Source organism: Pyxicephalus adspersus, chromosome 5 (genome assembly GCF_032062135.1).
Source record: "Pyxicephalus adspersus chromosome 5, UCB_Pads_2.0, whole genome shotgun sequence".
Classification (NCBI taxonomy): Eukaryota; Metazoa; Chordata; class Amphibia; order Anura; family Pyxicephalidae; genus Pyxicephalus; species Pyxicephalus adspersus.
In genome coordinates, this window is record NC_092862.1 from 13,732,670 (window position 1) to 13,754,578 (window position 21,909).

The 21,909-nt window shown below is 38.8% G+C and overlaps 1 protein-coding gene across 1 annotated transcript in view; it reads right to left on the minus strand.

Annotated features, from left to right (window-relative positions):
- Positions 1-21,909, minus strand: part of MTBP (MDM2 binding protein) — a 35,399-nt gene continuing 13,490 nt past the window's right edge. Inside the window, exons 15-21 of the mRNA XM_072413236.1 lie at positions 19,600-19,693; positions 18,870-19,025; positions 13,330-13,425; positions 11,223-11,466; positions 6,819-6,932; positions 3,875-3,940; positions 1-157 (exon numbers count right to left, since the gene is read on the minus strand). Coding sequence (XP_072269337.1) covers positions 122-157; positions 3,875-3,940; positions 6,819-6,932; positions 11,223-11,466; positions 13,330-13,425; positions 18,870-19,025; positions 19,600-19,693 — 806 coding nt within the window. The 3' untranslated portion in view covers positions 1-121. The remainder of the gene's footprint in view (positions 158-3,874; positions 3,941-6,818; positions 6,933-11,222; positions 11,467-13,329; positions 13,426-18,869; positions 19,026-19,599; positions 19,694-21,909) is intronic.

Here is a 21,909-nt window from a genome sequence, read left to right on the forward strand (position 1 = left end):
AAAAAGAAGCAAGAAAAATACAAATGCTATAAATATGTATAAAACTTCATATACACATTATATTTACTGTACACTACAAATATCTTTTTATCTAACTAAAAAAATAATTACATTTCAAATGTTACTTCTTCTGCTTGTCCAGTTCCCATTGAATGACCTAAGAAAGAGAAAATGATTGATTAAAGCTATGTATAAAATACATACACACCCACACACACCTCTTTTAAACAGGTATGTTTTTGTACTACATTGTTGGCAGATCATTGGTGCCAACTTATTGTGCAGAGTACATAGTCATGTCTCAAACTGTCTCTTAGAGGAGCTCACAATCTAATGTCCTTTCCATAATCTTAGTCAAATGCTATATTTTAGTGGGAAGCCACTTAACCTTATAGCATATTTTTTTGGAAGTAGGAGAGAATCTGGGGTAACCAGATGGCAGAAGTTTTTTCTTTTACAAGCAGATGAATGCCTCTTACATTGCTGACCATTGGGGAAGCTGCCAACCTTATAGATAAGCAAAAGGGTCATTGGAATTTGATAAACTGACAATGATGTGAGAGTCACATCATTGGTCAAGGAACCCTTATCAATCTCTGGAGGAACCCTGGTTGAGAAACACTGCTTGAAAGTGAAGGAATATGGTGCAGCCAGCAGGAACGTATTTGTAATCATTATTACATTATAAATATGGCTAAAAAGTCCTATGAAGATTATTGAAGACATTTTATTGACAAAAAGTAAAAATAAATGAAATGCATTCCACTCGGCTACATTTTCAAATATATAATTTGAAGGTCACGTTTTGAAAAGCAACCCAAATAACTTTACCAACTTTCCTAATTAAACTAAAAAAAATTTAAACTTTTGTGAATCTTAACTCTCTTCTTTGGACACGGGCAAACTTTTCAACAGATGGGAGTCCTTTTCGTCTTTTTCCACACAGGCTCCACATGTGCTTGGACCCCCAAATAGGAGACCCTATAGAATTAAAATCTGCTGCATTTTTTTAAAATATTATACACCCCAAAAAAGTTTAGCGCACACAAACCTATTTTTTTTGGGATTTTGTTAAATATCATACATGAGGTAGCGCTCAGTAAAAGTATACTGATTATGAAAACCCTGAAAATAGGCTGCTAAAATAGAAAAAAAACAATTGTATCCAAAACAAACACAGACTAAAATAAGGAAATTATGATAATCTATTTTCTAAAATGTTGACATGTAGATAAAGCACAGAGGGAACCTTGCATTTCTACCAGGCCAACCGAAGTTCCAAATCTAAACCTTTTTATTCTGACCAGTACTTGGATAACGTAGGGAAGGGTTAGACTAACCAGGGTTTTATTCTCACATCTGTATTACAATTTGGAATACAGAATACTACCCATCTTGGTAAAAAGTTATGTGTTAGGGCGCCAATGGACCAGAGGGGAGGGAAATTCTTCACATAGGGCAGACAAAAAAAAAAAAACTAACTCTTTCTTTATATTCTTTGCAAAACCAAAATATATTTTGGCTGACATTTGGCCTTATAGCTGTGATGGTAGAAACCCAAAGGAGAAAATAAAGTCACCATTATTCTGCGTGATCTGTGATGTTATCTTATCAGTGTGGAATATGATTTGTGTTATCTTTTTGGCTGGGTTGGGACATTAAAATAAAGGAACCCACAGCAATACAAACTGTGAGTGGATTCTTTTTTTTTTTCTTCGCTGTTTTACCTCCTCTACTGCTCCAAAACAATAAAAAAAACATTCAGACTATTCAGGACAGTAAGCTCAGCGCTCTGAATGGCACGACGCTGATAAGAGTATTAGGACACTGCTCAACATAATACCATTGTGTTTTCAAAACTAAATGCAGCATATTCACTACATGATTACAAATAAGTGACAAGGTGTTTACTCATCACCCAAATGTGGAAAAATAGAATGTTCTGGTTCATTTCCCCCACCGACTACCTCTGATGGATCATTGACAGCTTTACAAAGCCGATCCACGTGAGCGAGCCTAGGGGACAATGTAACATGACAAGCCAGAGAATGGGACATTGACACACTGCGGCCTGTACATGGCGATGAATAAAAAGAATGTGTTACAACATATCACTAATATTAACTTGAAAGATCAATTATACATTCCTTTGTATCAATGGGAAGATGGGGGCTGGAGACGAACAGCATTTCAGGAATGTGTTTGAACACCGGATTTGCTCACAAATGTAAAATGTTAAAAAGACAGATTTATATTTTTAAAGGCAAGGAGCTAAATACAAAGCTGATTAACATGTTACCTGCCTTCCTCCAGCCAGGCCAATATTTTCTCTTGTCCAAAGTCCAGAAATTTTCACTATACAGCTTTACTCAGAGATGAGAAGATCCTTTCCAGGTCCTCCTCATTCTGTACATGAGTGTCAAAGCCTCATTCATTTTTTTTGGGGAAGGCTATACTAGTAAGCACAACGAATGAGTGGTGTCACTGTGCTCATGTGCAGGATGGAAGAGAACACCGCGGGGACATTTTATTAATATTAACCTGTATTCATATAGCGCCAAAATATTATGTAGCGCTTTACAAAGTCAATGGTCATGTTATTAGTTGTCCCTCAAAGGGGCTCACAATCTAATGTGTCTACCATAGTCAAATATCATTAAAAAGATTGTAAGCTCTTCTGGGCAGGGTCTTCTCCTCCTCCTGTGTCACTGTCTGTATCTGTCTGTTTTGCAACCCCTATTTATTGTAAAGCGCTGCGTAATATGTTGGCGCTATATAAAAACTGTTTATTATTAATACAGTCTAAGACCAATTATGGGGGGAAGCCATTTAGAATTTTAGGAAAAGAGGCTACATATCCCTGGGCAAAGCCATAAAATACAGAGAAGGATAACTGGCGGCAAGTATCAGACAGGTGGACTGCATGTAGGAACAAATGTTTGTGTGACATAACTAAGTTGCATTGATTTATTTACCATGTGCGACTCCCCTCTACTCCCTATGGTTTCTTTAAGCACTTTATTCGGATTCCTGGCAGGTCTCGACAAGTATATAAAATCTTTTCTTCCATAATATCCTGCATTTTTTTCCCACTGCAGTCCCACTGCTGTTGTCAGCCATTCCCTGTTGCCCTTTTGTTCATTCAACCATCCAGGTGTGGATGTAACCCAAAGACCCTTTTAAATTATTACCTCTGATAATTCTGAAGGAAGCTGAATAAGTTTTGCAAATTGCATTGAAAAATACACCAATGAACATTGGGCTATCCAAGATATTCATGGTGAACTTTCTCACGATACCATCTTTATAACCTGTTCATCTAGCAGTAGGTAACAAGTTTTTTTTGCTGCGGAGTGAACTAACCTAGTAAAGAAAATGTGCTTGCAGCTTGTTGTGCAGCATGGAATGATTCCCTCCATTAGATTACATGCTGTTGAAAACCTGTGGTTCTAAAACCTTTGCCTGCCAAAATACAGTAAAAGCAGGTACAAAGCTATAATAAAAGCTGCAATGCAAGGCATAGATGTAACCTAGAAGGAACAGCTTTTGTTTTTATTTCCATAAACAAAACTGGAGTCCCAGTTGAAAGGAGAAGTTCTGACTGAAGTAACAGATTTGATGCTTCAGATAAATCAGACAGATCTCTTTATACATAAAAGGGAACATTTTAATGGCACATCTAGATTAAAGTAACAAACTACTTTAACTTTTCCTATACAAAGTAAAGCGCAAGGTAATTCTGTAGCATGACGCAGTGTACAGTAGTCACTCAAGCTTTAAGGTCAGACATCTTCTGTTTTCTAAATATTTATACGACTGACATTTGAAGTCTCATTTAAATATAACATCACATTTCCCATTACACAAAGCTCACCTGTTTAACGTTATTAGTGGCTGCCTTCTTCATCTCATCGTAGAGGCCTCTTGACGTCTTCAAGTCCTAAATACAATGAATTGTGTTGATTAATAGGACAAAAAGTAAATGTATAATTAACTCTATTGCCAAGAATTACTGCATATGTGAGCTGCTGTCACGTATCAGAAATAGAGTCTAAGGCTACGTACACACGTCAGAGGATTCTCGTCTGATTATCGCCTCAGGGCTGGTATTGGACGAGAATCTGGTGTGTGTACAACGCTTATCGTTCATGGATCGATCCTGGCGGATTCACGAACGACAAACAATCTTAAATAAAGTGAAGGGGAGAGAGCGCAGCAGGGTGCTGATCCGTCGCTCTTCCCCTCCCCTCTCTATAAAGCAGAATGGCTCTGTATGAACAGCGCTCGTTCATGCATCACTCAGTCTTTTGTCATTAAAAAGGAACGTGAAAAAACCTTTACATTGGTGATTTTAACATGCATTATTCAGCAAGAAACCTCAAAGGGATGCAACAGGGTGTAACAATGTAACAATACAGTAACCAATGGGGAAGAATTCTGTTAGAATAGTTGCCCAAGTGCTAGTATTGATGTTCTTTTGCCCACATCAGAATGGCTTCTGACCCCAATACAGGTCTACAGGAATGCCAAGGTAGCATGAAGTGGGTCAAAACCAGGTCAACTACATGCCAAAGGCACCTGTTTTAAATGATCTTAGAAGCATCTAAAGCTGATGTGAAAAGTATGAACAGGGTTTCAAATCCTTCATAAAAGCAGCAGTACAAAACATAGCAGCTCTAAAACTGCATAGCAATTTTCTGAGCATTGCCAGGCTCCTTTTTAGGTTAAATTAACTGAAGCTGCTTTGTTGTGAACTGCTACTTTAATGAAGTAAAATACCTGTGAGTGTGCGATTGCTGAACATTTTTAATACTTATTGGATCTTCTGATCCACCAGTTATTTCAGTGAAATAGTAAAGCTATAACAGCCTCCATCCTTAACCAATGCTTTCAATAAGATTTTAAAGTATGTTTTTGGGAAGTTGCATCTATTAAGGGAACATTTGTGAGAACATCGGGATCACAATTGGAATTCCAGTTTATTGCAGGAATATTCAGCAGGGTAGATGTCTGGACTTTCTGCAGGTCACTCAAGCTTTAACATCGCACATGAAAACCAAGTCTTTATGGTGTTAGCTTTATACACAGGTGAACAGTAATGATGAAGCAGAAAAGTGCCTTCACCATTGTTGTCACATTGCAGGAAAAAAACAAAGACACACACACACACACACACAAGATTATGTAGCTTAAACAGTTTTCAATGTAAAAAGAAAAAAAATCTTTCTGTCCACTACTCCTTGTTGGCTTTCCTTTTCCAAAACGTTGAGCTTTAATATTGACTTTCTCTCCTACCTCTTTGCAGATTTAAATCTCCACTGCATAAGTGTATGTCCGAGGGCAATTTGTGCCCACACAGCCACGATTAAAGTCAGGTTACCACAGGAGGTTCTGCACTTTTATGTGATAACACTGTGGGTCCCAAAAGGGGTTGGGGGTATTAACTTACATTAAGTAAACAAGATAGGCATTATATTGTATATGTGTGGGGTTGTGGTAAAGTAACAAATGCAGACAGACAGAACATTGCAATGCTCTTGTAAAGTATTAACATTCCAAAAACTATTTGCAAGAGTGGGGATAAGGGCTGATAACATGAATACGAAAGCACTGAGTGGACAAGAACACATTGCTCCTTGTAATAACATATACAGTTAGGTCCATACATATTTGGACAGAGACAACTTTTTCTTCTAATTTTGGTTCTGTACATTACCACAATTAATTTTAAATGAAACAACTCAGATGCAGTTGAACTGCAGACTTTCAGCTTTAATTTAGTGGGTTGAACAAAAAGATTGCATAAAAATGTGAGGAACTAAAGCCGTTTTTTTTTTTAACTCAATCACTTAATTTCAGGGGCTCAAAGGTAATTGGACAAATTAAAAAGCTGAAAAAAAAGTTAATTTCTAATACTTGGTTGAAATCCCTTTGCTGGCAATGACAGCCTGTATGCTGGGTTTCCTCCTTTTTAATGCTCTGCCAGGCCTTTACTGCAGCGGCTTTCAGTTGCTGTTTGTTTGTGGGCCTTTCTGTCCGAAGTTTAGTCTTCAACAAGTGAAATGCATGCTAAATTGGGTACAGGTGACTGACTTGGCCATTCAAGAATATTCCACTTCTTTGCTTTAATAAACTCCTGGGTTGCTTTGGCTGTATGTTTTGGGTCATTGTCCATCTGTATTATGAAACGCCTCCCAATCAATGTGACTGCATTTAGCTGGATTTGAGCAGACAGTATGTCTCTGAACACCTCAGAATTCATTCGGCTGCTTCTGTCCTGTGTCACATCATGGATAAACTCTAGTGTCCCAGTGCCATGGCAGCCATGCACACCCAAGCCAAGGTTGATCTTGGTTTCTTCTGTCCAAAGAATGTTTTTCCAGAATTTGTGATGGCTTTTTTTAGATGTTTTTGAGCAAAGAATGGATATGGTCCACGTTTAAAAATTTGATAGCAAATAGCAAATGACTGAGGGTTTGCTGGATCACCCAGCTTTACTGATAAAAATGTATCCTCAGCAGCCTTGGAGAACTTTAATAAATCAGCCACATTGAAACTATTTTACTAAATTAAACATTTGTAGGATCCCTATTTAATGTACAGCGGTGCATAATATGTTAGCACTATATAAATCCTGATTATTATTATAATAATAATAATATTAGTAACAGGATTTTGGCTGAACGTTCAATTGGGCTTTATTAGTGTGACAAAACAACAGCTGCAAACCAACACTAATCCTTATAAAAACAATGCAACTAAAAATAGATGGGCAAAATAAAATCATTGACAGCAGTTTGTACAGAGATATGCTGCACCTTTAAGAAGAATTTGGAGATATCGAAGAGGCGCTGACTGCAGGCCGTGAAGCAGGGGTGATCCTCCTGGATGCCATGTCTGTGCAGAGTTTTACACACCACCTCCCTCAGCATCTGAAGAAAATATAAACAGGAATTCAGCTGTAATGATGATATTACTGTGTTTAGACATTGCTGGAGACAATCATTTTGGAAAAATGTTTTTTTTAGAAGCATAAAACAGAAGATACAAACAGAACTGGGTGATGGGTGATAAGCCACAGGCAACCAGAACCTTAGAACTTCACATACTGCCCTGCTCATGATTGTAGCATCGGGCATTGTTTTCTGGGTCAAAATAGGGCAATTTGGTGACTATTTTAACTGCGGGTGGGAAAAATCAAATTTAAATTGTGACCAGAACAAGAATAAAACAAATAATTTTTAGTGGGGATAATGAAGTGTCGATTTCCTTTCACAACATGAGTATATATATATATATATATATATATATATATATATATATATATATATATATATATATATATATATATATATTTCAGGTGCATCAAAACAAAATGTGTGCACAGTGAAAGCAGACACAGACTAAGCAGAAAAACATATTTTTGTCAGCATGCTGCACAAATGGACCCTTGATCTCGGTGTGGAAGCAGACATCTCTCTGCAGAAGTCTAACACATTCCCTGCAGAGCTACAGATCTCCAATCTTCAGCATAAGTCTTGCTTGAGAGACCACTGTTTCCACACAGATATGAAAAGTCATTTTCTACAGCATGCTGGGAGGGGACAAGCTTTTTGACTCTGACTTTGCAAGCAGACAAAGTCTGGTGTTGATATATTAAAGCTCCCCAAGACTGGAGAAGATAGACTATCATGGGGGAAACATCATCTGGTGTAGGATTGAAAACATCCAGGTTTGCTGTATACCCCAAGTTCTCCTAGGATAGTCTTTTTTCTCCAGTCTTGAAGAGCTTTAATAAATCAGGCCCAGACTGTGGCTGATGTCTAAAGAAAACCAAAACTTTGCACTTTTTAATGCACCAGAAACATATTTAAAGTTGCATTAAACTTTATTTCAAATCTGCTAATATACTTCCCCATTATTGGTAACGTTTCTAGTTGCCCAACTTCCTTTTATAAACGGCATAAAATTGAAATGCAGAAACAATTACTAATTTGGGTGTCTGGCAGAAGCTAAGGAATTATAAAAGTGAATGGACAGAATCGTTGCAAATCCTTTCGTGGAGATGACAGATGACCCGCTTAGCTGTGTCTGGAGTTCAGCTTGAAGATTATTTGTAAATCAAAGAGCTGAAGAACCCTTATAAGCCATCCTAAGTTTTTAAACTGAGGTTTGCAAGTTTCTATGAAATAAATGCTTACGTACCAAGGTGGGGGGGGGGGGGAGAAAAAAACAAAACAAAAAACAAACATGTTAGGATGAAAACAATAGATCTCATCATATCAGGACACCACACCGTGCATAATTACAGTATGGTTTAGCATAACCCCCCTCATCTTCATTTCAGACTCTTCCTTCCTCACAGGCTGCAGGAATTCACAAAGGGAACCGATTTTCTGACAGAAATGGCTTCTATATTTAGACCTAAAGGTTAAATCTCTTCCTAAACACATTACAGTCTGTATGAAATAAACACCCTCTCCTCATCCTCACAATAAAACTCAGAGTCTGAAAACAACAAAGTTGGCTGAATGAAACCCAAATAACTTGTGTCATATTCCTTAAAGGGAAACTGCAGTGTATTTACATGACAACACATTTGGCTTTTTTTTATTTATTGTAAAACTTATAACTAAGGCTATGTACACATTTCAGATGATTCTTATCTGATTATCACTTCAGGGATGGTATCAAAGGAGAATCTGGCGTGTGTACAGAGCTCGCCCGATGTTGTTCATAGATCCGTCATGGCCGACCACACTGCAAGTGACGGGGAAAGAGCGCAGCGGGGTGCCGCTCACTCGTTCTCCACCCTCCCTTCTCAATAGAGCAGAATGGTGCTGTATATTGAGCGCTTGTTGCATCTTTCAGTCTTTTGTCGTTGGAAAGGATTGTGAGGGATCCTTTCCAACGACAATTAATGAGCGTGTGTATGAAGCCTAACAGATACGACTTCACTTTTTACTTGCTGGCTTTTATGCATTTTGTTTATTTGTTTCTAATAAACATGGGTAAGTATTTACACTACCGTTTAGAGCCCCATTCTGGGCTGCAGGTAGGTTCAAGCTTGCAATAGGGTTTCCCTCCTTCCTTTCAGACTGTTGGGATTCTTTCCTTTACCTAAAAATACATTTTGGCTAGATCTATTTATGCTGCTGAAAATTCACCAGACCCCTCCAAACTTATATATTTCCAGTCTCTATAGCAGGGTTTTCCAAGCTTATTAACATGAGGAAACTTTAAAATGACTTCAGATCTTCTGGGAACGCCTGCTATAATTACTATGTCCACAGATTACAGTATATTAGTGTGATGGTCAGAGGGAAGAATGTCACTAACTTTGCTAACCAGTGGGAAGAATGTCACTCCTACAGATAGCCAAAAAGATCATTGGCAGCAGGTAAACTGACCTGGGAGGCACAAATTGCTCATTGGAGGAACCCTGGTTGAGAAATATTGCTCTATAAAAAAAAAACCCTGCTCTCAGATTTTATGCCATTAGATATACGAGCACTTGGAAAACTGCAAAAAGTCACTATGAACCATATTGTAAATGGGCAACAAAATAAAAACTATTTGCAGCTCATCTATTTGGAGTCAAACCTAACTAATGGCCTCCTTCCTTTGTCCCATCCATGGACACTTTAGACACACGTTAGACTTTTGCCATTGGATCTTTCACGATCCTTTCTAACAACAAAAGACTGAAAGATGAATGAACAAGCACCATACATCGAGATGTTCCATAGAGAACGTAGGGGGGAGAACGAGTGAGTGGCAGCCTGCTGCGCTCTCTACCCCCTTACTTGCATTGCAGTCATTCGGTGGGACAGATACATTAAAGACGTCGGACGTCCAATGTACACACGTCAGATTCCCGTCCGATACCAGCTCTGAAGTGATAATTAGATGAAAATCATCTGACGTGTGTACTTAGCTTTAGGTTTCTGTGTATAAAGCAGCGAATATGATATCTACCAAAACATTAGTTCTGTTAAAAATCCAAATATTTAAATGGCAGAGATAGATTCTCCACAGTGGAATGTTTTATACAATGTGTATGTTATATACAATAGTGTGAGTTTCTATTCTGTTTTTTCGGGGTTTTTTCAGTTTTAGTTTTTTGTGCAACATCTTTAGTTTGTATTTAACAAGATTACTGTCTCAAAGATACAGAAAAGTGGCAGCTGATTAATTTTAAAACAATCTCATGGCTGATCCTAACATTCATTATTCAGTTTGCAGTCTTTTCTGTATTAATAGTAATAGCTGTGGTGGCAGTGAAAGGACTAAAGTTGAAAGATAAATTGAATATATGTGAAAGGTTCTACCTGCCAAAGAGTTTTTAACAGTTGCCTGATCAGACAAATGCCCTGGAAAGTCCTGAACCTCTGTGTATAATCTTCTGCAGTGAACATAGGGCATCCCCTTAATTCTTGTACAGGTTTGTCTCGTGTACTGAAATTACTTAAATCCGATTTCACTGTACATGGCAGTTCTTACAATGTACAATAGAAGCTGAGGAAAACCACATAGACCCTACCTTGCTATGTGGTTACAGGACATCCCACATCATCCAGCCCATTTCTCTCCAGTCATTAGATTTCAGTTCTTTCAGTCATGTAGGTACATGAGGACATTAACTAGGGAAATCGGCATGCAGATATAACCTGGCTGAGACTGGCAACTTCCCCAGATGGACAATCACTAATTCAAAGCCTTTGCATAATAATTAGCACACTGCCTGGATTAGGGCTGATGATTCTTGGGGGAAAAAGTTAGGCAAGGTGCTGTGATGTTTTCAGGAAACTATGTACAGTACCTTGTGGGCTCCTTTTATGATCTTCCCGTCGTGTATAGATAAGCCATAGACCAAGTAATGATGAAAAGTGGGTCAACAAAGGACATCATTATCAAATAATAACACATACCTAAATGCCTGTATTTTTCAATTATTTTGCAATAAATGCTTTTACAATACTTATTGCCTTTTTCATCATATGCCAACTTAGAGTTAACCATATATATTTTTTTATTCTCTAGAAGTTCTGATTGGATTAGATTATCTACAAGAGAAAATTGAGGGCTCTTTTAGGTTTAGTTGGAATGAACTTGTAAATGATCTATTCATAGCTTTCTCTGCAAAGAGGCAGCAAAGGCATTCGGAGGCCTCATTACACAACACAACAGAAAAGAACATAAGACATGATGGAACACGTTACCCTGTTGTGTTTCTGAGATCTAGATTCCTTGCTCTCAGGCTCAGGATTGGCACTTTGCTTTGGCTGAGCAGGTTTGTTGCTCAGTGACGATCCCCTTGTAGAAGAAGTGGAAGTCTGTCCAGATAAAGATGGTGCTGGTACTGTTCTTTCAGAGCGTGGCCTGGTCACTCTAGGTGGCTGACGAGGACCGCTGCCTTCACTGGCCAAGGATAGCAGAGAGTCTGAGCTTTCAGACTTTGCAAGTCTAGAGACAAAGAAGCTTTAATTGCAATTTCACATCTTTTATAATAGTAGAAGACCTGTTTGTAAAAAAGAGGTCATTTCTGCCTTCCTAAAAGAGACTTTTTTAAAAGATAATTAAAAAAAAAAAAAAGTGCAGAGTGGAAAAAATGAAAAAAAAAAAAAAGTTTGGAAGGGTTTAGACGGATTGTCAAGTTGTTGCGGTCAACCACTGGGCACCTAGGAATAGCTATAGACTTTTTTTGTGGGCTTTCTCAAACACTTGAAAACCATTATAGGAGTATCATAAGCCCCCAACTACCATTTGCAATTGTTCACATGCAAATGACAATGAAGGGGCTTTGCACTGCCCTAATGTTTTCTTAGCAGAGGCCAATTTCAAAACCACCCATTTTACCTAGCTCATAATACTGACTTGCCCTGCTGCCCTCGCTTTGCACTTTTGCAAAGTCTCCTCAAGGAGTGGTAAACACCTTTTCTGGACCAGTACTGAAATAAAACTAATCTCTTAATTACTAACCACCCTGAAACTTCCAATAAAGTTTTGAATCTAAGAAAAATCTTAGCTGACTCATTTTTAAATACAGCTTTCAGTTAGTGAAATGCAGCAAGGATACTTCAGTGAATGCGTTATGGAATATTTTTCCTGAATTGCAAGAAGGGGTCCATACATTATCCAATTACTGTCAGAATGGTTTTGATGAACTAATGCATTCTAGCAAAACCACAGGGGAAAAAAAAAAACTACCTGTTTTTCAGGCATATATCTCCGTAGTAAGTTTCAAGATATTTTTCCAACACTTCGGACTAGCGAATTAACAGCTGGACTCGAACTAGACCACAAGCCGACAGCGTTGTGTTGTTGTTGTTGGTGGGCGATTACAGCTAAAGTGTAAAACGCTCGATCACAACATCCAATCTGAAAATGTATGCATGAGCTCATGTATGTGTGAGCCTGGCACTTTTTCTCTTTTTTGACTGTTTCTTCTTACTTACCCAGAAGTCCTGTAGCCTCCCGGGGCTACCAGAAAAAAATGTGCATGCATGGGATTTTTTTTGGGTTTGTTTTACATACATGAAAAACCTCCTGGGATATGTAACGTATGTATCCCAAGGAGCCTGCAGGTTTCCTATTCAGTCTTTACAGCCATGGAGATAAAGACTGAAGGGGTAGAGTCCTCCCCAGAAAAGAAAAAAAAAAAAAAAAAAAATTCCACACATTACATAAAAGGGTTAGGCCCCTTTTATATAATGTAGAAAATGTGGTAAAAAGTTTGCTTGAAACAAAAGTCTGTTTTTTCACAGAAAACAACATTGCAGGTCTCTTTTGTAAATTAGTAGTACCTCCTGGTTAGTGTTGATGTTCGAATTCGGGTTGTCCCTATATTTGACCCGAATATGGCTGTTCGAATTCGGGTAGACCCGAACCGAATTTTGCTGCAGCAGAGCTGTCAGCATAAAGCTCCGCTGATTGCTCTGCTCCCTGAGATGCTGAGGAAAGGGAAATCCTGATCAGGCTTTCCCTTTCCTCAGGGAGCAGAAAAAAACAAAGGTTTATACTGTCAGCCTAGATTGAAAAAAGCTGAGTGTTTTCAAACCACTGTATTAAACTAAAGCCTATTATATCCTTTAGAAACTAGGTCTGACACTGTCAAGTAGACTGGTGCATACTGATGCTGCATTTGGTGTCAAATAGAAGTGAAACAGGGCATTCAGCACTTTCTAAAAAGCCTTTCAAAAGCTTCAGTTAACATGGTCTCTAATAGAAATGGTATGGAGCTTTAAAGCAGAGAAATAGAGAAATGACTCACTCTAGAAAAAAAGCCATTGTTTCAAAAAAAACGAACAAACAAACATATTAGCTTACTCAAGGTTGTGGTAGTAACATTCCGAGGCTTTTTCAAAAGGCATGCCGGTCAGCTTCCGTGGGGTAAGTTGGGGTGTTAACAGGAAGACATTATCTCTGGATAAAGAAAAATTATCATATTAAACATTTCAGCTGATTTTCTTCTCTTTTCCTATGAACAAATATACATACATACATACATACATACATACAGACACACATTCCCTAAGGACACTGTATATTGTAATCCTGCAGTGCCTGGCTGCTATGCTGACCCTCTGGTATCAATGTGAAGACTGTGTGCATGACAGCCAGGCCAGTAGAATTTCCATAAGACAATATCAGCAATTTAAACTTCCAAGTTATCCTATAAAAAGTTACCTTTAAAAATTGAATTTCTTGAATAAGCCCAATGGGGATTTATTATTAATAAATAGGATTTATATGGCGCCAACATATTATGCAGTGTTGTATATTAAATAGGGTTTGCAAATGACAGACCGTGACACAGGAGGAGGAGAGGACCTGCCCCGAAGAGCTTAAAATCCAGGAGTTGGGGGAAGCATCACACAATAGGAGGGGAGATATGGATTTGTGAGGTGAGTAGTAAGGGTTTAAAAAAAAAAAATCAGAAGACGACAGGTAGGTGAATATAAAACGCAAGCCGACGTGGACGACCATTCCAGAGAGTTGGGGCAGCTCTAGAAAGTCTTGGAGCCGTGCGTGTGATGAGGTTATAAGTGAGGAAGTTATTAGTGGGTCATTGGAGGAGCAGATAGGGGAGTATCTGCTATCAGGTCAGAAAGGTAAGTGGGACAAGAACGGAGGAGGGATTTGAAGGCAAAGCACAGGATTTGTTCCTGCACTCCACATCTTTCACCCTGCTGTACTACAAACACCTCTCCTTTACCCATCTCAAAGGAGGGGAGATTTTTCCAGAGGAAAGCTAAGACAGGGCTGACTACATTGCTTGAGATTTCAGGGACAGAATTGAGCGCATCAGAGACAGAATTGTGTACTATGCATTGAGAAATTTATACATACTGCAGAGATATACCGCCTTTTTAAATTATTAGTTATTTCCTGTTTTACAGTTACGGTTCATTTAAACTAAATGTCAGATATGTTGTCTGCATTTGGGGGTTGTTTTCAGCAAATACTTATCAGTATTCTTATACCATTTTGTGTGATTAACTGACATATGAAATCAATGTTACTAATCTTTGCAATAATATTTTGTGAACTAAAAAGCACACTGCTGCATGTTATTGAGATGGGGAGGGGAAGGGAGGAAATCCTTGCAGTCCATAGTAGGAGAGCAGCCTGGGGTGATTACTTAGAATGGTGTCACCTAAAAGGCTAAAAATATGTTACTGGCATGAACCAACAAGTCACAATATACAGTATTACATTTTTATGCTGGGTTTGAATATGCTTTAACTATCATGAATCAGCAGCTAGGAATAAGTTGGAACCTCCTAGATTGTAAGCTCTTTGGGGCAGGATCCTCTCCTCCTGTGTCACTCTCTGTATCTGTCTGTTATTTGAAACCACTATTTAATGTACAGTGCTGTGTAATATGTTGGCGCTATATAAATCCGGTTTGATAATAATAATAGTACTCCTACAGCATCTTCCATCATGTGTAACTTTACAGGGAAAACACATGAACTTCTGCTATCCTGAAATCTCCAAGGACAGGATTCTTATGGAGGCAAATAAGAAGAGACAGCTTATCGCACATATAGTATGCTGGTGTCGTGCACTGTCAAACCTGCACATTTTTTTAACACTTGTTCAAGAATGATCTTGTCTACAACTCCCAGAAGACTGATGTACAGAAAAATCCTTAAAAAGAAAAGAAGTTCCTTAAAGAGGACTTGTAACATTGGAAGAAACAGAATTTTACAAAACTTAAACAAGACAGGCACGTGGCAGTAACAACTGAATGGGAAACCCAAGCCCCCTGGGATATGCAACGTAAGAATCCCAGGAGGCTCTAGGTTTCTCATTCAGTGTTTACTGAGGACTGAATGGGAAATGCTCCTTCTGTGAATGTCCAATCTCAGGGGGTGGAAAAACAGACCAATTTAATATCAAGACCAAAAAAGTATAAAGTCACAAGAAAGACTCTGTAAACCAAAAACTGCTGTTTTGTTGCCAATTACATCATATATGTCACTTTTGTTTTGCTCATTGTTTAACTTTAAGTGTATTGGACTTTTAAAAAAAAGAGCTTTGCCGCTAAGAAAATCTTTTTCAGGTGAAAGCATCTTTTGCCATCTGTCTAAAGGAATTTCAGGTGATAGATCGCTGGCTGCCTCTAAATAGAATAATGCGCTTTATTATTTCAGTTATTTGTCGTGCACACAGCTTTGAGTTTGTTGAATACAAGAGTACACCGTTGCTTGACAGGGTTCTTTCCTCTCTCTACTTGAGCAATGCTTTCTTTTTTCATTTAACACAAGCTGGCAATTTGGTGCCTGGGAGTTCATACAAAGGTCAGTGTACATTACATAGTTGGGAATCTTTCTCACGTGAACTGTAACAAGTTTAACCAAGTGTAAATGAAACTATGAACCTGTGATCAAGACACTGCCAGAGAAACTCTTGCAAAGGTAAACTTGGTGCAAAAACAGCAGAGGAAAACAAGACAAGAGGACAAAAACAAGAAGTGTTTTTAAATAATTATTCAAACAAAGTGAGAGTGACAATAACAAAATTTTTCCACCAGTCCAGTGGTATCGGACTGGTGGAATAATTTTGTTATTGTCACTCTCACTCAACAGAAATCCACTGCTGTCTTCTTTCCTCTTTACAATCATCTCTTTGATAAACAAATTACGGGTTTGGCTATCCTACATTTTTTGAACACTAGGGGAACACCCACCTTACTTATATATCCTAATACTAAAAATCAAAAAGCTAATATTTGATTTGTCAAATAAATGGAGCTTGTTGTATTTTTCTGACTGCTCGAGTTCCACTGCTCGAGTAAAAGGACATTTGGGGAATTTAAAAACTTAATACTTCAGTGGATCAAGGTCTGTTTTCTGTGAAGTATTATTAGAAAAATATTAATATGCTCATGCTGTAGCAAATATGACCAGGACAGTTTTTGTTTGCTACACAATGTTCTCAGACTCCTGTGCTGAATTACACCTAGCATCATATACCTTGGAAGAAGATGAGCAAATGCGGGGCATCATGGGACTGACTCCCGAGAGGGTGTTATAAGGGCACATTTCAGTGGGATAATGCAAAGAAAAGAGGATTTCATCATATATTTATCCAAACAAGGGACGACTACACCCAAAGTTAAAGTTTTCTTTTAAACTTTTTGGGAGGCAGCTATTGCTAATTTGTTAGTTGCCAGGAATCACAAACCTTGAATAGGCAGTCCGTTACAAGATAGAATTCCTGGTCAGTGTATTTATTTCTTATTTGTGTCTCAATGTAATTAAGCCATTATTAATATTATTACACAGTATTTAAGTAACGCCGACATATTATGCAGCACTTTACAAAGTCCATAGTCATGTCACTAGCTGTCCCTCAAAGGAGCTTATAATCTAATATCTCCAACCATAGTCATATGTCATTACCACAGTCTTAAGGTTTTTTTTTTTTTTTTTTGGGGGGGGCAATTAACCTAAGGCATGTTTTTGGGATGTGGGAGGAAACCTACTGGGAGAACCTGCAACCTAATGCAGATAGCGTCCTGGCTGAGATTCGAACCTGTGACCCAGTGCTAACCTCTGAGTGACTGTGCTGTCCATGGATGCCATGGGATGTGAATTTCTTTCAGAAAGAAAGGCAAGAAGACAGAGGCAAGTACATCTAAACATAAACCAGACCTGGTGCTTGGATCTCAGCAAGTACTGAATGGGAAGAGTGGGTCAGTGTAGGGGTAGATAAGGGAGAGATAAAAGTACACTTATCCTTCAAAGTGGCACTTTGAGAATTGTCAATCAAGGAGGTGTTTCTGGCAGAAAGGGATAGGCAATTTCCCCTCTGCAATAATTATTTTTACCTACCAGATTGCCCTCAGCTGTTAAATATTGCTGAGCCGTGCACAAGCATCTCAGAGTTTCTTGCCAGGGATACCCGGCAATCCCAGGTTCCCACACGGTTATGGAACAGGGACAGGTTAGTATCAGCTTACAATATCAGGACTGAGAAGAAACATTTTCTAAAAGGTCGATCAGTGTAAACAGCAGGCATTTTCACGTGCTGCACACCTCCTGAGGAGCTCCCAAACCAAGATTTCTCATTTCTGAAGCTGACCCACCCTTTATGACCATAAAGGATTTGCTACGGATAAATTACTAATTACAGCCCCTACTTATCCATAGTAATACATATAGAAAGGGAAAACAAGGAAGAGTACCAGTGACCAGAAGGCTGAGCAGGAGAACACAAGCTAATGCAATGCAAGCAGATTATGGCTGCTAGAAGGAGCCAGCAGGGTGCTGTACATAGCTTCTTGAAAACATTAACAATACTGCACTCAAGAGAACATGTGATGCTGTGCCTTTGACCCAGAGAGCTGAAATGTAATTATTACATGGATTGGGCAAGGGGTGGTGATGTTGGGAAGGGAAGATGCTGGATGTCCTCCAGCAAAGAAAAAAGTTGGGTTGTATTAGACAAGCAGCTGCTTCTAATGCACATTGTGAGAAGTGGTATGTGAGAAGTTGTATGTATGAAGTGAAATCTAGGCAAGCAGTTTCATTACAAGTATGTACACCTGTGCAGTACTAAAAAAGAAAAAAAAAGGCTGAAGTTTGGATTTATAGAAATTTTAACAAGCAAAAAATGCTTTGTGAGTAGGCGCGTTTAGGGACAACACTGGCTAACCCTAGATCTGTGCCATTCTTGGTGACAGTAGAGAATACTACTTTACTCCCTACCTCTGCTGACATGGCTGTCAACGATGGATTCGATGAATGCACCTAGTCCGAGGACATTCACCTAATCACGTACTTTAGCTAAGTGCAAGAGAGACATTAACAGTTAAAACACTTTCATTACCACATTCTTAAACTATCATGCCAACTTATTTAGGCAGGGTATTTCAGCATCTTACGCTTTCTGCCTTGCCTATACGTTCGTATTATGTTCTTTTACAGCCATCCCTGATACATACATTGTATTGATATTAGAAGGCTCGGCAGTGACATCTAGTGGTTATATGTAAAATCTATGCATGTATGTACACAGATATATACACCAACCCCCATCTGGTTTTCTATCATACACTTTTACTCTACTGAACCCCCCCCAAAGAATTGAGCAAAGGTACTGATAATGTACTTCTAGCAATTCTTACTGTGTCAACTGCAATATTGTTTTGTACCGATTGAATGCTGGTCTAAGAAAAAGTGTTATACCCTACTAGAGATACAGGGATTTCATTTCACTAGTAACTACCTAGTAGTTTTTAATTCACATTTTACACATTAGATATCACAACTCTCCAATCACAACATTTCTAAAAATAGGGGTGATAATACTCCTGTCATGTAAAATAATACAGACATAGTAAAAGTGACTTTTACCCTCTCTGGACCTGCAAGGGTTGGAGCTCCCCAACTGCTAGCCCTTGCGGAGTGAAGTATTTTAGTAACTCCTTGGCATCCAGCAGTGTCAGTCCTTCCTTCTGACTGTCCTTCCGACCCAGTAAATGCTCTGCTGAGCTGGACAGCATAAATGCCCTGTAAGAAAAATCAGGAAGTGTTGATAAAAAAAGGTTAGAGTAATAAAAATAAAGGAACATGTGCAAAACCCTAGGTTAGGAACCAAAGTGAGGTCCTCCAATACATTGTAAGGGCTCAGATTTGTATTTAAGAAATGCCAGACCAACAATTAGAGATGGACAAAATGGTTTGCTGATGTCTGGGTCCTTCCTGTGCACAAACTGCCTGTTTTTACCAGGACAATGCCCTGAGCTAAGTATATAGTAAAATTATCCTTCCCTACAGAGCTACCAGTTTTATCCTTATTATTCATCAATATCTAGCTCCATTTTCTTTTGTGAAGCTGCTCAATACAGAATACATAGTACAGACAAACAATGTAGGAGATCCAACACTTGATGTATAATTGCTGGTTCTCAGGTGTCATTTACAGCTCAATTCCCCAATGTTAAGTGTGTTACCAGATCATAAAATCACTATGTTAGTTATAATATAGTAATCCCATGCAGATTAGTGGCTTCATTGACTGGTGAAGAGCTGCATTTTATAGCTAATAAAAAAAATAAATAAAAAAAAAAAATGAAATCCTCACCGGTTTCTCTGCTGGGCTTTCTCAAAGATTTCGAGATTCTGAAGCACATTTCTCTCTGGCCATTCTGCTGGATTTACTTTGGCTGTTTGAGATGCTGAAATAAAATAGTGACAGGTGGAGACTATAATCAGAGACATGTATACACCTTTCAAATGCTTTGAAAAATAAAAGATTCTCGATAACTGTGTGGCATAAATATTTTCCTGTATGCCACCAGTTATACAAATAGTATATCTGAGAGTTGTCTGTATATGCCCCTAGAACTGGGGTGTCCCATCTGCAGTCCCTGAAGGCCACATACAGGCCAAGACATTCATATCAACACAACATAACAGATGTAAATTTAGCATTACTTTTAGATGTTAATGTCAGAGAAAAAACAAAAATCTGTGCACATTCTGGCCTTCGAGGACATGGGGATTTTAAAAAAATGCAAAGTACTAATCAAATTAAAGAGGAACCAAATCCTGGTATACTCACCTGTCCACGTTCAATCACAGGACGCTGCCAGGTTTTCTTGCTAGATGATGTAACCCTCAGCTGGGTAGGAGTTCATGCAGTCCTGTAAATGGCAGGACTGCTGTGCATCCTGACAACCGGCCGATTTTGACAGTTCAACGGAGCGATCAGGCAGGTAAGAATGTTTATTGCAGAAGGGACATTGCCTTACCCTGTCTGCAATAAAGCGTTCCTGATCACAAAGTCTTAAAGTGGAACTGTAGTCCCGCAATTAATTAAAAAAAAAAACAAAAAACAGCTAAATGGAGAGTCCATTGACCTTTTAAACTTATGAGGCTTTCCAGCAACATATTTGAATTTTTTGTACTTGGTAAAGAAAAAAGAATACCATTGGTTTGCTTCCTATCTGTCTGACCGCTTTCAAGTTTCTTTCAATGGTAACTCCTATACTCCCACTCTCCTCCCTGTTGGTGTTCCCCAAGGGTCAGTCCTTGGACCGGTTCTCTTTTCTCTGTACACCTCCTCTCTGGGTAGTCTCATATCCTCCTTTGGCTTACAGTACCATCTGTATGCTAATGACACTCAAATCTATCTGTCCACCCCAGACCTGTCCCCCTCAGTCCTGGATAAGGTCTCATGCTGCCTGTCAGCCATCTCATCATGGATGTCTGACCGATTCCTGAAACTCAACCTGGATAAAACAGAACTCATCATCATCCCCCCCTCAAATTCCAAATCCCCCCCTGACATATATCTAACTGTTAACAACACTGTTATTCGGCCCTCCCCTCAGGCACGTTGTCTTGGTGTCACCTTTGACTCTTCCCTCTCATTTACCCCCCATATTCAGAACATTTCCAGGCCCTGTCACTTTCATCTACGCAACATCTCCAAAATCTGCCCCTACCTGTCCCCTGAGACGACCAAACTCCTTGTAAACGGTCCTATCATCTCTCGTCTGGACTACTGTAACCTTCTCCTCTCGTATTCTACTAACCCAACTCTCTCCTCTACAATCTATTATGAATGCTGCAGCCAGACTCATCCAACCTTCCCACCGCTTCTCTTCCGCTGCATCTCTTTGAAGCACTCTACACTGGCTTCCATTTCACCTTAGAATCAAATTCAAGCTCCTGTGCTTTGCCTTCATATCCCTCCACAGTTCTTGTCCCACTTACATTTCTGATCTGGTTAAAAAAAAAAAAAAAAAAAAAAAAAAAAAAAAAAAAATACCCCCCCAGCCACTCTCTCTGCTCCTCCAATAACCTACTACTGACTTCTTGACTCATAACCTCATCACACGCATGGCTATAAGACTTTTCTAGAGCTCTGCCAATTCTCTGGAATGGTCTTCCCCATCCTATTTGGCTTGCTCCTACCTTCTGCTCATTTAAAAGAGCTCTCAAAACTCATTTTTTTCAAACTCGTCTACCCATCTCCTTCCGTCTTTTGAAACCATCACTATTTCCTACCACTACATATCTCCCCTCCTATTGTGTGTTAATTCCCCCACCTACTAGGTCTTCGGGGCAGGGTCCTCCCCTCCAGTGTCACTGTCTGTATTTGTTTGTCATTTACAACCTCTATTTAATGTATAGCCCTGGGTAATATGTTGGCGCTATATAAATCCTGTTTAATATTATTAATAATAATAATAATAATAATAATAATAATACTACAACATAGCCCCAAATATAGTAAATAGGAAAATTTGTTATTTTATTAGCACATAGATTGATGTGTACCTTAATAAAGTTATTGTAGTCATGGTGTCATGAGTCATCAGTTTAATTTCTTTGTCTTTTCCCCTTTCATGCTGCTGTTCTCGCCCATTTCTACACATTGTCCTTT